The sequence below is a fragment of the Coregonus clupeaformis genome, chromosome 2, assembly GCF_020615455.1.
Source record: "Coregonus clupeaformis isolate EN_2021a chromosome 2, ASM2061545v1, whole genome shotgun sequence".
NCBI lineage: Eukaryota > Metazoa > Chordata > Actinopteri > Salmoniformes > Salmonidae > Coregonus > Coregonus clupeaformis.
In genome coordinates, this window is record NC_059193.1 from 3,510,012 (window position 1) to 3,523,778 (window position 13,767).

At 41.2% G+C, this 13,767-nt stretch overlaps 1 protein-coding gene across 17 annotated transcripts in view; it reads left to right on the plus strand.

The window, feature by feature from the left end:
- The first annotated feature begins 2,640 nt into the window (after nucleotides 1-2,640).
- ubr5 (ubiquitin protein ligase E3 component n-recognin 5) overlaps nucleotides 2,641-13,767 on the plus strand; it is a 39,483-nt gene continuing 28,356 nt past the window's right edge. For 16 of the 17 annotated variants that reach the window (XM_045225799.1, XM_045225835.1, XM_045225802.1 and 13 more), the window contains exons 1-9: nucleotides 2,641-2,866; nucleotides 7,265-7,309; nucleotides 7,480-7,561; nucleotides 8,275-8,351; nucleotides 10,675-10,797; nucleotides 11,437-11,731; nucleotides 12,007-12,166; nucleotides 12,514-12,663; nucleotides 13,350-13,561. In XM_045225799.1, the coding sequence (XP_045081734.1) occupies nucleotides 2,805-2,866; nucleotides 7,265-7,309; nucleotides 7,480-7,561; nucleotides 8,275-8,351; nucleotides 10,675-10,797; nucleotides 11,437-11,731; nucleotides 12,007-12,166; nucleotides 12,514-12,663; nucleotides 13,350-13,561 (1,206 nt within the window). In that variant the 5' untranslated portion in view covers nucleotides 2,641-2,804. The remainder of the gene's footprint in view (nucleotides 2,867-7,264; nucleotides 7,310-7,479; nucleotides 7,562-8,274; nucleotides 8,352-10,674; nucleotides 10,798-11,436; nucleotides 11,732-12,006; nucleotides 12,167-12,513; nucleotides 12,664-13,349; nucleotides 13,562-13,767) is intronic. The other variant, XM_045225820.1, reaches the window with a different exon arrangement.

The following is a 13,767-nucleotide window of genomic DNA, read 5'->3' on the forward strand; positions in this document are numbered from 1 at the left end:
AATATTTCCTGGAAAAGTTTTTAAAAATTAAGAAACAGGCAAATACTTGTGATTTGACAAAGCGTTATTGGGTACTAATCTGTGGCCTTGAGCAAGGCACTTAACCCTAATTGCTCCTGTAAATCGCTCTGGATAAGAGCGTCTGCTAAAATGACTAAAATGTAAAATGTAATCTATCATAACGGTAGGATAAGGGCTCTGTCTCTGGGATACTCAATCAGCAGCCAACAACACACTTCTCAAAAAGTGAAAGACAAAGCCTGCCATCTGCTGGTATAAAAAACTAACTTCAAGTAACCCAGACTGACCATAGGTCTATACTGTTTCTAGATGAGTAGCTACATGCAATCAATGCTTCTGCTACATTACATTTACATTTACGTCATTTAGCAGACGCTCTTATCCAGAGCGACTTACAAATTGGTGCATTCACCTTATACTGGCCCGCCAGTGGGAATCGAACCACTTTACAATGTTTTTTTTGGGGGGTGGGGTGGGGTAAGGGGGTAGAGGGATTACTTTATCCTATCCCAGGTATTCCTTAAAGAGGCCATAAAGAGGAATAATAGTGTTATCTGAAAAACTGCACCAGGTCTATCAAATGTTGTACATTATTTTCCTTCAAAAATATGTACTGTAACATATAGTCCCACACACTGGAGGTGTAGTGAAAGCCAGCTAAAATAATTATACCTTTGGTTCCTGCTGCCATGCTGCTTTCAGGGGTTCTGCCATAATTAGGCCAGCACAGCACTCATATCCAGGGCAACATGAATCAAGCAGTGCAGGGGTGCCCTTTACTGTAGCCAGGCTGGCCTAAGGTTACTCTGCTGTTCTATTGTCAATTTCCCTAATTTCAGATTATTTCAGGAAGAGGAATTGCATTTTTAATACAGTGTCCCTTTGGTTATTCTGTCTCTTTAATATATTACATTTTCATGTGTAGATATTTAATTATTAGGTTCGGATTACCGAACAGGCATGCAGGGCCCCAACCCCCCAAAAATAATTTATAAAAATTGGGTTGTGGGCCCCCTGGAGGTTGGGGGCCACCCAGATAACTTATGATAGCAACATGTGTAGAATTTAAAATGTCCAAATTCTCTCTCAGGCTCATGGCAAAATGTGAGCAATAGCATGAGACAGCTCTATAAAACAGCACATTTTTTCTCTCTGACACATGGCAACATGTGTAGACATGCAACATTTTCTCATAGCCTCATGACAAAATGTCTAGAATAGCATTAGAAAACTGCAAATGTTTTCAATGTGTTGAAATGCAGGAAGTACATTTTTTATAAATGCATTAAAATAGAAAACACTTTTGAAAGAACATATGACATATGTATGATTTTGACAGTGGTTACTAAAGGTCTATAGACAATTGCTATATCTGTGGAACTTTTCCATTACGCCACTATACCCACTGGGCAAAAAAATGGCTGAATCAACTTTGTTTCCACTTCATTTCAACCAAAAAATTCAATGTGATGACTTTGAATCAAAATGGAAAATTGATTGGATTTGCAAAAAGTCATCAATATAAGAGAATTTCATATTTTTTCGCCCAACTTTTAACTTAAATCCAATGACAGCGTGAAAATGTTTTTTGATTTCACGTTTTAATTCACGTTAGTTGACAACTCAACCAAACGTAAATCAAAACTAAATCTGTGCCCAGTGGTTAATTCCTCTCTTGAGCTGCGGGAACGTCAACCAGCAGAGGGAGCATGGGGATTATACATGGCATGGGAGACAGTCATTGGTTAATATACACCTACACGAAAGCCATACTGGACAGTGATCATCAATCTCCATGTTATAGTATCCACATACCAGTTTGCATAACAGAGAATGTTTATTAATCAGAAAAGTAATGACAGAGTGGAAAGGAAACGTCTGAATGTAAGACATAATTTTGTTTGCTCTATTGACCCTGTTTTGTCATTGTTAGAGGAAGCGCCTGTTATCATTGTTTGCTAAATCCCAACAGAGCTCCAAATGTATTATGGATGATCTCAAACAGCCTTGGATTTGTTGGCAGCGTTCCTTTGTGCATCCTTATCTTGCACCTAGAGGCATTGTGTATAATCTTTCTTCTAGGAGAGGAGACTGCCATAATTATCCTCCCTCTTGCGTCGGGACCAATGCAAAACAGACAGTAGCAACTGTAGCCTACTAAACCTAGACATCATATATGAAAACATAACACACACTCAAACTCTGAGTGAACCCTTGGTGTTATTTTATTTTTCATTTTCATTTAGGGTAGACCTAGAGACCTATAATAGGGAGAGGCTCCAGACAGTGTCCCTTGGGGGAACTGTTTTTGTCTTACTTGTTTGACTGTAGGCTAAATTGGCAACCCATGTATATAACGATTTTATAGAGACAATGTCTGTATCAAAACAGAGACCATGAAACTATTGCTTTCTATCCAATAGACTTATCACAATACAGTTTAATTTTTTAAAATAGCACAAGCTTGACGTCTAGAAATGTTCATTTCCTTTCTCTTCATTGCCTTTCTTATCTAAACCAATCCCGTTCCGTTTAACATATTCCCCTGTTTCTGTTCAAGGTCCAACCAGCATCGAGTTTGCGTGTGTGCTAACGTTAATCAACACACAGAACGAAGAAGCTTGGTAGAGTTAAGATGGCGGCATGTGGGTGAGGAGGCTGTAGTTCTAAGCTCGGGATTTTTTGTCATAAAATATTTCTATGAATCCTAACATATACAGTTATCGAGAAAATAACATTTCCCACACACTTGACGCATTTGTGTGTTAATTTGGATTGGATCCATGACATCCATACACTTCGTGGTTCACCCGTTGCCCGGGACTGAGGACCAGCTCAATGACAGGTATTTGTTGCGGGCGTGGAAAATAAATGTTTAAATCAATATATATGTGTAGGGTGTGGTACCCGACGATTATCTATTTGTTTCGAAGCAATGTTCATATTGTCATGTGTATTTCAATCGAACAAATTTCGACCACTTTACCGTACTTGAAGCAAGGCCCGGCATCTTGAACAAGCCTCTTCAACGTAGCTAACGTTAGCTAGCCTGCTAGGCTAATAAGCTAGCTAGCCAGAGCTAGCAGCAGTTAAGCGAGCTGTTTCGTTCGTTCTCTGCCTGGAAAGATTGGCTGATGGTCAAAGTTGAGACGGACAATGCGGGTTGGGGGATGGGGAAAAATGAGGGAACGTCAGTGACTATAGCGTTGTAATGATCGGTCATTGTTTGTTTTTTTGCATTGACATTGTGTATGTCATGCCAGCTACATTTGGATATCTTATTGTCGACTATCTAGAGGGAGTTGGCTAGCTCGACGGAACCATCGAAGATGTAGCTAGCTGGTTAAGTGGCTAATTAGCTAGCTAATATATTAGCTAGTCATTGCTAGATAATGTTAGCTAAACTAGCCAGACTTGTGCCAATATGTTTGCTTGCTAGCTAGGTACTGTTATCCAGCCAACCAATTGTAAGCTAACATTGGCTTGCTTAATTGCGACTTGTTTATCTAGTCAACCACCAACGACGTTAGTTAGCTAACTAGTCGGCCAACTAATATTGTTCCTCGTGAATAAACATCAGCCAGTTTTCAACCTCATAATCTCCAGCGTCAAACCAGTGTCTACATACAGTATGTGAAAACAGCGCTATTCTATGATCTGTGGTTTAAAAATATTAGAAAGGTCCTAATAAAATGCTTCTCTGTGACATCGCAGGGTAGGATTAAAAGTAAAAAAGTGATTTTCAAAACCGGCAACGAGTTTCTAGGTCAAGGGCGGGTATTTTATTGGTCCCCATGTCACCGCGAATCTCATACGTTTGAAAATCACAGATTTTTAAAATGTTTTAACTTTTGATGATGTCATCGGGGTGAACTCTTTTTAACTTTTGTATTTTTTTTCTACAAAACGTAGAAATGGGCCGTTTTCACATATATGCTGGACATAATAAAATGAAGTTGAAAGTGGTGGAGTTGGCCTTTAAGTTACATCATTTTTACAGAGTAGTTACCTGGCCAGGTGGTGAGTAAATATGTGTAAATAATATATAACGTTAGCTTAAGCGAGACAAGGACCAGCTATGAACAGTTGACTGTCTGTGTATTGTGACCTGTATTTTGCTCTGCAGGTGATTTATAGTAAGCCTATTTATATCATCCATTGAGATTGAACTGATTAATGGGCCGTTCTACTTTAAGACAGAGAGGTTGGGACTTTGGAAAAGCACATCTTGAATGACCTTGAATTAAAAGCAAGGATATGACATTTGAAGCTAGGGTTTTGTACTTATTGACAAGGTTCAGTTTCATGGTTCTAAAGAATCACCTCTTGTAGTTGGCTGATGTGGAATGACAATCATTCCCCAAGTAAGCCATATCTTTTACAAGCCAGCTAGCAATGGCATGCATTCACATGTGCTATATGGTCACCATGTGCTAATATATCCCCCTACTGCTCAACTGCAGTTATTTGTCTTACCCAAGAGTTGTTTCTTACCGTAGTTGTTAAGAGGCATACTTTTATCCAAAAGTAAATAGGATATTTGCTTACAAGAATATGTTGAGACTCACAATAAGCTAGTCTCATGGACTGCTTGTGCCTCGACTGTTCAGGATGTATTTTCATGACCCGGCTGAGGACACTGATTCTTCTCTGACCCACATGGATAGAATATAATATAATTTTTGTACATGTTAGGAGGAGAACATTAGGTTTAGTATACGCAAACACATTTCTTGCAGAGTAAAAGAGCCCTTCTGTCCTGTTGATGTTGGTTATTAATGGCTCTGGGTGGTGTGCCTCGTATATCAAGGCAGTGTTGCTGGCTCATTGTTTATCTTCTGCTGAGGGACTGGTTTACTGTCACTGGACAACCGGCCGGGCCATGCCTTATAAGTCATCGCCATCCATCGGCTTGTCCACTGGGCTTGCTTGACAGGAAATGTCATATTACTTACATTTTCACCCCATACGGCTTGCTTTCAACTGTCTGATAGCCCCCCCCCCATTTGCAGCAGGTAATATTGTATCTTTTGTCCACTTTCTGCGGCTGACATTTTGTATGATAACATAGCCTTGGTGTATTGACTTGCTCCCATGAGTATATGGATTAATTAAATGTTTGTTCACTTCACCTGTTTCCTGTTAACGAGTCAATTTCTGGTGACCATAACCATTGTTGTACTTCAGCCATTAGAATGAGAATCAATGCTTCCAGTAGTGTAGCCTAAAGCAGTTGAAGCTCTTTTTAAACTATTGTTGACCCTATTGTACCTGTCATTTCATAGCAGGCAAAAGGAGTAAGGCATGTGCCTGGTTCACTCATCGAGAGTATAGATGCTAGAGCTGAAACAAGAAGTAAAGCTGTCAGCCTGTCATGCTTTACACAACATGGTTTTTAAACTTCGATACAATCAAAGATTTTGCTGGTCTAGAATGGTGGCAGAGAAGGGCAATAAGGTGATGACAGTTATGGGCTTGGAGTTGTACTAAATAATCACTCTGATCAACTTGTACTAAAATGAAAGGTCACAATAGTACTGATGTCTCTGTTGGATGTACACTACCGTTCAAAAGTTTGGGGTCACTTAGAAATGTCCTTGTTTTCGAAAGAAAAGCAATTATTTTGTAATTTTTTTTAATAACGGCAAATTGATCAGAAAACAGTGTAGACATTGTCAATATTGTAAATGTCTATTGTAGCTGGAAACTGCACATTTTTAATGGAATATCTACATAGGCGTGCAGAGGCCCATTATCAGCAACCATCAGTCCTGTGTTCCAATGGCACGTTGTGTTTGCTAATCCAAGTGTATCATTTTAAAAGGCTAATTGATCGTTATAAAACCCTTTTGCAATTATGTTAGCACAGCTGAAAACTGTTGTGCTGATTTTAAAGAAGCAATAAAACTGGCCTTCTTGAGACTAGTTGAGTATCTGGAGCATCAGCAATTGTGGGTTTGAATACAGGCTCAAAATGGCCAGAAACAAATAACTTTCGATGCTGACCTTCTAGGCAGAGTTGCAAAGAAAAAGCCATATCAGACTGGCCAATAAAAAGAAAAGATTAAGATGGGCAGTCTGAGATATGGCTTTTTCTTTGCAACTCTACCTAGAAGGTCAGCATCCCGGAGTCGCCTCTTCACTGTTGACGTTTAGACTGGTGATTTGCGGGTACTATTTAATGAAGCTGCCAGTTGAGGACCTGTGAGGCGTCTGTTTCTCAAACTAGACACACTAATGTATTTGCCCTCTTGCGCAGTTGTGCACCGGGGCCTCCCACTCCTCTTTCTATTCTGGTTAGAGCCAGTTTGCGCTGTTCTGTGAAGGGAGTAGTACACAGCGTTGTATGAGACCATCAGTTTCTTGGCAATTTCTCGCATGGAATAGCCTTAATTTCTCAGAACAAGAATAGACTGACGAGTTTCTGAAGAAAGTTCTTTGTTTCTGGCCATTTTGAGGCTGTAATCGAACCCACAATTGCTGATGCTCCAGATACTCAACTAGTCTCAAGAAGGCCAGTTTCATTGCTTCTTTAATCAGCACAGCAGTTTTCAGCTGTGCTAACATAATTGCAAAAGGGTTTTCTAATGATCAATTAGCCTTTTTAAAATGATAAACTTGGATTAGCAAACACAACGTGCCATTGGAACACAGGACTGATGGTTTCTGATAATGGGCCTCTGTACGCCTATGTAGATATTACATTCAAAATCAGACGTTTCCAGCTACAATAGCCATTTACAACATTAACAATGTCTACACTGTATTTCTGATCAATTTGATGTTATTATAAAAATGGACAAAAAATGTGCTTTTCTTTCAAAAACAAGGACATTTCTAAGTGACCCCAAACTTTTGACTGGGGGAATGACCTGCCCACTGGTGTACTCTGTGAGTGAAGGCAACAGTCCCAATGCAGTGCAGATGGGTATACACACCATGCTCTAACTGTTTAGCTATACTGTTATTTAGATACTTTTTTTTTAATGAAGCTGGTGAGCAATTTTGATACTGTTGTCATCAGCATTCATGCATTTGAGATTCTCATCGGACTTCTTGTTAATGTCATGTGCAAGCAGATGCCATGCTCCTTATAGAGTCTACACAGAGTACAGACTAGTAGCTCAGGTATCATGACCATGGATTTCCAGACCATGAATTGCACAGATTCACACTGTGAATGGAAATGAACAATCTCAGTAATGTCAATTTTTTATTATTACTTATTTATTGTACTTAACAGGCTTCGTGAAGTGTCGGAGAAACTCAACAAATACAACTTTAACAGGTAAGACATGAATGTTTTTTATACATTTTTATATTAACGGTGGAATTATCAGCAAATGTATTACTCAGCCATGTGTCTGTCAGCGGGGACCACACTCCACAGATATATAGCGATCTTATAGCTTTTCTACATGTTAACATTCACTACATTGTCTGTCTCTCTCAATGCAGTCATCCACACCTCAACCTGCTGGAGCAGGCTACCTTAAAACAGTGTGTAGTTGGACCAAACCATGCTGGCTTTCTGCTTGAGGTAACATCGAAGGATTTATGTATATTACAATCAATAACGTTTGAGCTGTACTGCCTCTACATTTTGATGGCGGTTGCGATCCCAAATGGCACCCTTTTCCTATAGTGCGCTACTTATGAAAAATAAGAGCACCATGAATTAGTAAATAAACATGTTAGTGCAGTCTTTTTTTATGTAAGATGCCATCACCTTTTCTGTAGTAATGGCACCGGAGGGAATGGCTGCCGTTTTACGGGCTCCTGACCAACTGTGTTTTTTGTGTGCATCGTTTGTAACTTATTAAAGGCTCCTTAACAGCTTCTACCCCCAAGCCATAAGACTGCTGAACAATTAATCAAATGGCCACCCGGACTATTTACATTGACCCCCTTGTTTTTACACTGCTGTTACTCGCTGTTTATTGTCTATGCATAGTCACTTTACCCCTACCTACATATACAAATGACCTTGACTAACCTGTACCCCCGCACATTGACTCGGTACCGGTACCCCCTGTATATAGCCTCGTTATTTTATTGTGTAACTTTTTATTTAATTTTTTACTTTATTTAATTTAGTAAATATTTTTTAAACTCTACTTCTTGAACTGCATTGTTGGTTAAGGGCTTGTAAGTAAGCATTTCACAGTAAGGTCTACACCTGTTTTATTTGGCGCATGTGACAAATACAATTTGATTCGTTGTGATAATATGGAGTAATTTCTTTCTTTCCAGGATGGACGCGTATGTCGGATCAGCTTTGCTGTCCAGCCTGATCGTCTGGAGCTGACCAAACCAGATGGCAACGATGGGTGAGACTGTTTACACTAGGAAAATAGTTTCATCCTAATGGAGTTTAAGAGAACTCCAAATGCATTGGGAGATCACTGCGATTATCATTCAGGTCATTACTCAAGGCCAAATATTGTATATATTTTTTTATATTCGGGGGTTGCATTAGCTTTCCGAAATCTGCATTTTCAAAACATATACCGACAAAAAGTCTGCGTTTTAAACCATTTCACCTGTGTTTTATATTGAAAGTCAACAGTGTTTTTTTGCTTCAGTAGAGTGGTAAGGGGCATGCAACTATATCGTTTTTCTTCACACAAAATACATTAGTGCAACACATTCGGCAGAAAATAGTTTTCATCAGATGACAACAGAAGTGCAACGCTATTTGGCTAGTAAATTAGCTTGCAATGAAAAAGCAAGGTATTTTTTTTCGCAAAAACGATGGTGGCCATCATATTTGTAATGTTTGTCATAGAAAGAATGTAGGCAGCTAAATTTCCTAATGTTTTGCTGGAAGTTAATCTTGCTTTGTTACTGTAACAACTACACTGGAAAGTACCCTACACATCACATCAGTCAGAGCGCTGTCTGGTGATCCAATGAAGAGAGCAAAGATATTTCATCCGACTGGAGAAGTGCAACTGAAGCACAGAATGAGTCCTTTTCCATTCATGATTTGGCGCGAACCCTGACTGAAGCCGAGCAGAATTTACAATAAGAAGCATTTAAGATCTGCATTTACAAAATGCAGCAAGATATTTTTTTCTGTGTTTTATATTTCCTTTTCTGTGAGGAAAAATGCAAAATCCTGCCTTAACACGACTCCTGCATGCTGAAGCCTAGCAATGGTGAGTCCTGCGAGTTGAGTTCCATTGAGGACTTACTAAGTACTTAGGCCTACTAGTAGAATGGTTTCATGATGTTATTACTTGGTTACTTAACACACTATGACAAATGAAAGACCAGAAAGTGTTGTGACCTGTGTTAAGCTGTTTTGCATCATGAACAATGTATTTTTTATAGATAAGTCATTGGTATTTTCTTCCATCTCTACAGTTTACTGTCCCAAACAAAAACTAAACAAAACAATGCTTGCAATGGTATCTTAGTATTTAGAAATTATAGGCCACGTTCTGAAAACCAATTGCATTTATGAATCTTTGCTCTTCTGCGTTTTATTTTGTATGAGCAAGAATGCCTTTTTAGCTGTTGCTAGGGTTTGTGTTGGTGGGCAGCATGTATTTGTGAGTTTCATTGATACCCTATACGTCTTACCAGCAGAACAGCATCAAACAGTGAACTAGGCCCTCTAGTTGCAAAGCATGCAAGTGAATCAGCCTGAGAAAGACTGGTAAATAATGTGACTGGTTTACTTTAAGCTTTTCTGCAGAGCACGTGTTTTGTTGCCTGGCACGGTGAAATAAGCTGAACTTTTCAAAAGAAAATGAGATGGTTTCAGATGGTAATAGCTTTGCAGTCAGCCGCATTGTGGGTTACTGGAAAACCTTACTGTGGAAACGAGCACTGCACATTTTCAATCAGCAACTTTGACAGCTGACTGAACAAAGCTTCCTCTCGGAATACTATCCAGTCACACTCCGCACTATGTATTTCATGTTTTTATTCAAGTGTAATAAATGGTAAACAAATGTACATTTTTACAGATTACTGATATTTTATTTCTGCAGAAGTCTGCACAATTCCTTTCATTGTTAGGCCTACTATACTCAATTGCTAAATAAAACATGTTTCTATATTTTGTGTGTGTCGCTAAAATGCCTATTAGTAAAATGTATCTGCATTCTTTAATTGGGAAGCAATTCACAATATATTGAGATACTGTGTACAAAAGAGTAATGGGTTTGAATCTCAGACAGGACAATGCTGTTATGGTCAGTCTCAGGCGTTGCTCATCATTTGTTGGCAAGTATGTAATGCAATTGACTCAAACGTAGACTGCAGCAAATTCATACATCTATGTACAATAGGCATCAAATTTATATAACACAATACACTCTGATCATATCAAATTATCTTATTGTAGGAGTTAGCAATCGCAGCCCTAAAAAACCCCAAGTACCTTTTAAAAAGGGATACGTCTTGAAGGCGGAACGAGTTGCAGCCAATTCTGATTCCTGAGGGTGTTGCCATGCTAGCCTCCACCATTTCCCCTGTTGTTTTTTTTAACCTTAAACATAAACATGTAAAAGCCCTAGACATGGGCCACAACCTGGGATTTCCACTCCCAGGTTGTCATCTTAATCTTTAGTCCCATCATGTGGGACTACTAGGTTTGTAGTAACTGATCTGATCTCCCGTCTTCCCATCTTTTGTTTCCAGTTCAAAGTTGAGTGGCAGTGGTTCAGGGACAGGAAGGAGCTCCAGGCCAGGCAGGACTAGTGATCCTCCCTGGTTCCTGTCTGGCTCTGACACACTGGGCAGACTGGCAGGCAACACCCTTGGGTAAGTTCTGGCAGTAAGGGCCCTTAGAAAAACCTCCCCTAGACACACTCGGGTAAAGTCGTTATACGGCTTCATGTGCATTAGCGCCACGTAGGCCTAGACAAAGACGGCTGCAGGAGGATTGCTGAAGGCATTATTATTATCCAGGATTCAGGTTTTGTCCATGTAAAATGAGATGGCGCAGTCAGAATCAGACCTTGTACCACAGTTGTCCTGTAAATTGGGACCTTCAAACCCAAGCAGCAGCAGCTCTGAGGTTAAAGGCATAAACATAAAATACCTATTGAGCCTTGATGCTATGGGCTGAATTGAATAACACTAGGTGAAAGCAATCTACCATCCTCCATTGTATTTCCCCCCCTTTTTTCTTCTTCCAATTGTTACATTACCAGCCCCTTAATTATACGATTTAATGTGGTCAAATTCATCTCTCAAAAATGACAAAATAAATTTGCTACCAAACTATTGCTTTCAAATTGCGGTATGCGTAAATACCCTAGGACCTCTGCTCTCTCTGAAAGCCAGCTGTCCAACGGCTAATTGCTAATCCAGTGTGCAGGCAGGCAGCCTTGTGTTGATTTGAGAGTTTCTGCTGTGTGGCTGACAGCTGTGCCTGACCTTCGCCTTGTGCTATAACAGGAGTCGCTGGAGCTCCGGGGTGAATGGTGGATCAGGAGGAGGAGGAGGAGGAGGCGGTGGTGGTGGTGGTGGCGGCAGCAGCAGTGTAGGAGGTGCAGGGGGAGGAGGTGTAGGAGGAGCTGTCAGTGGAGGAGGTGGTGGAGGCTCTTCCGGGAGGTCGTCTACAGCTGCCCGGGACTCAAGACGTCAGACCAGGGTGATCCGCACGGGGAGGGACCGGGGCTCTGGTCTCCTGGGCAGCCAGCCCCAGCCTGTCATCCCTGCCTCGGTCATCCCAGAGGAACTCATTTCCCAGGTTAGACCCGCTGTCTGTCGTCACCGACATTGATTTGAATTCAGGAAGTGACCCCACCGTTTGAGGATTTCATATCACTGAATATACCCTTTTAAAGAAAAACACTTTTTACAAATCAGATTTGATCGATTTTTATTGCTTGACCAGAGCCCCTCATTCATTATAACAAGGTCCTCAATCCATGGCCTTCACTTCTCTCTGGTGCTCAGTCACCACAGTCACAACATGGTTGTTTTCTGGGTGGTGATCTTCATGTTGCCTCTCCTCTTCCCCAGGCTCAGGTGGTCCTCCAGGGGAAGTCTAGGAGTGTGATCATCCGGGAGCTCCAGAGGACCAACCTGGATGTCAACCTGGCCGTTAACAACCTGCTGAGCAGAGACGATGAGGACGGGGACGATGGAGATGACACAGCCAGCGAGTCCTACCTCCCTGGAGGTACAACTTTATTTCACCTTCAATTATATTCTACAGCTTGATCTCATTAAGATCATCTCTTTTGCGAGAAAGACTCAACATAGCAGCCTTGTATGAAAGAGCAGAGGGCTCTCAAACAGCTTGGTCTGGTTTAACGGGGTTATGTGAAAGCGTTCTCCAGAACTAAGTTTTGTATAGTTAGTTGGTATTTGCAACATTTGTGATTTGCTACATTTGTGGAACCAATGGAGTAGTCCCCAAAATTCTAAATGCAAACTTGTTTATTAACCCATGGGTTTGACCCTTGTCTGATGGGACAGCAATAGTCATGTAATAAACATCCCTCTCTTTTGTGTTGGATTTTACAGAGGACCTGATGTCTCTGCTGGATGCTGACATCCACTCAGCCCACCCCAGTGTCATCATCGACGCTGACGCCATGTTCTCTGAGGACATCAGCTACTTTGGCTACCCCTCCTTCAGACGCTCCTCCCTGTCCCGCCTGGGCTCCTCGCGAGGTAACTGACCAACCCGACACTCAGAGCTGCTGCCTAGGGACCGTTGTCCTCTTCTGTAGTCAGGAGGTGGAGATTGAAATCATATTTCTCTTCCTAAATAGTAGTAGTGGAATTAGTAGTAACAAGGTACATGATCTGTTACCTAAATGGATGTAGGATTACTTTTCACCATACATAGTATATGCTTTTAGTTCCCTGATAGTTGAGGTATGCTGTTAGTCAATACTAGTCTTTCCTCTTCAACCTGTCGGCAAAGCCCACGTGGATGTGTTGTTGTGGATGTGTGTTGTTGTGGGTGTGTGTTGTTGTGAATGTGTGTGTGGTGTCAGTAGTGTGTTTTCAGGGTGCTGCATGGCCATAATACCTGTTCTTCAGTGAGCCCTCTGAGAAAGGCCCGCTAGACCCTGTCATATAACAGGCACCTCTCTCTACTGCAGCCCTATGCTGTAGGAAAAACCCTCTCCCACATAATGCATGTCTAGCGCTAATCTATCCTGATCTGTCCTCCTACCTCACATTTCCACATGTGAGCGTGCAGACACCACTATTAACTAACTTTCACATTTTTACTGCCAAAACCCTTTTATTTGCATAATTATAAAACAAATCTCTTTAATTTGTTGACGGGTCTTCCCCAGAGAGTGGCTTACTTTTATCCCGCTGGTGTGACCCCATTGCCATACCAGTTCTCCTTCTTCCCTTAGAGCGCGACTCAGAGCTGTTGCGTGAGCGCGAGTCTGTGTTGAGGTTGCGGGAGCGGAGGTGGCTGGATGGGGCCTCGTTTGACACGGAGAGGGGCTCCACCAGCCGCGAGGGGGAGCCCAGCCTGGACAAGAAGAACATACCCGTCCAGAGCCCTGTCTCTCTGGGCGAGGAGCTGCAGTGGTGGCCTGATAAGGTGGGCGTCGCTGGGAGGATAGGGACATTGATTGGTTGATGGAATAATTTGATTAATGGGAAGGTCCACTCTTTTTGTTGTTCATATATTCAGATGTGATGTCAATAAAGCTTGTTCAGGGAAAATGACAGCATTCATTTATCACATTAATGGATTTCCCACTTGGTTTATTTATATCAATATGTTTTAATAGTTTTCGCTAGGTC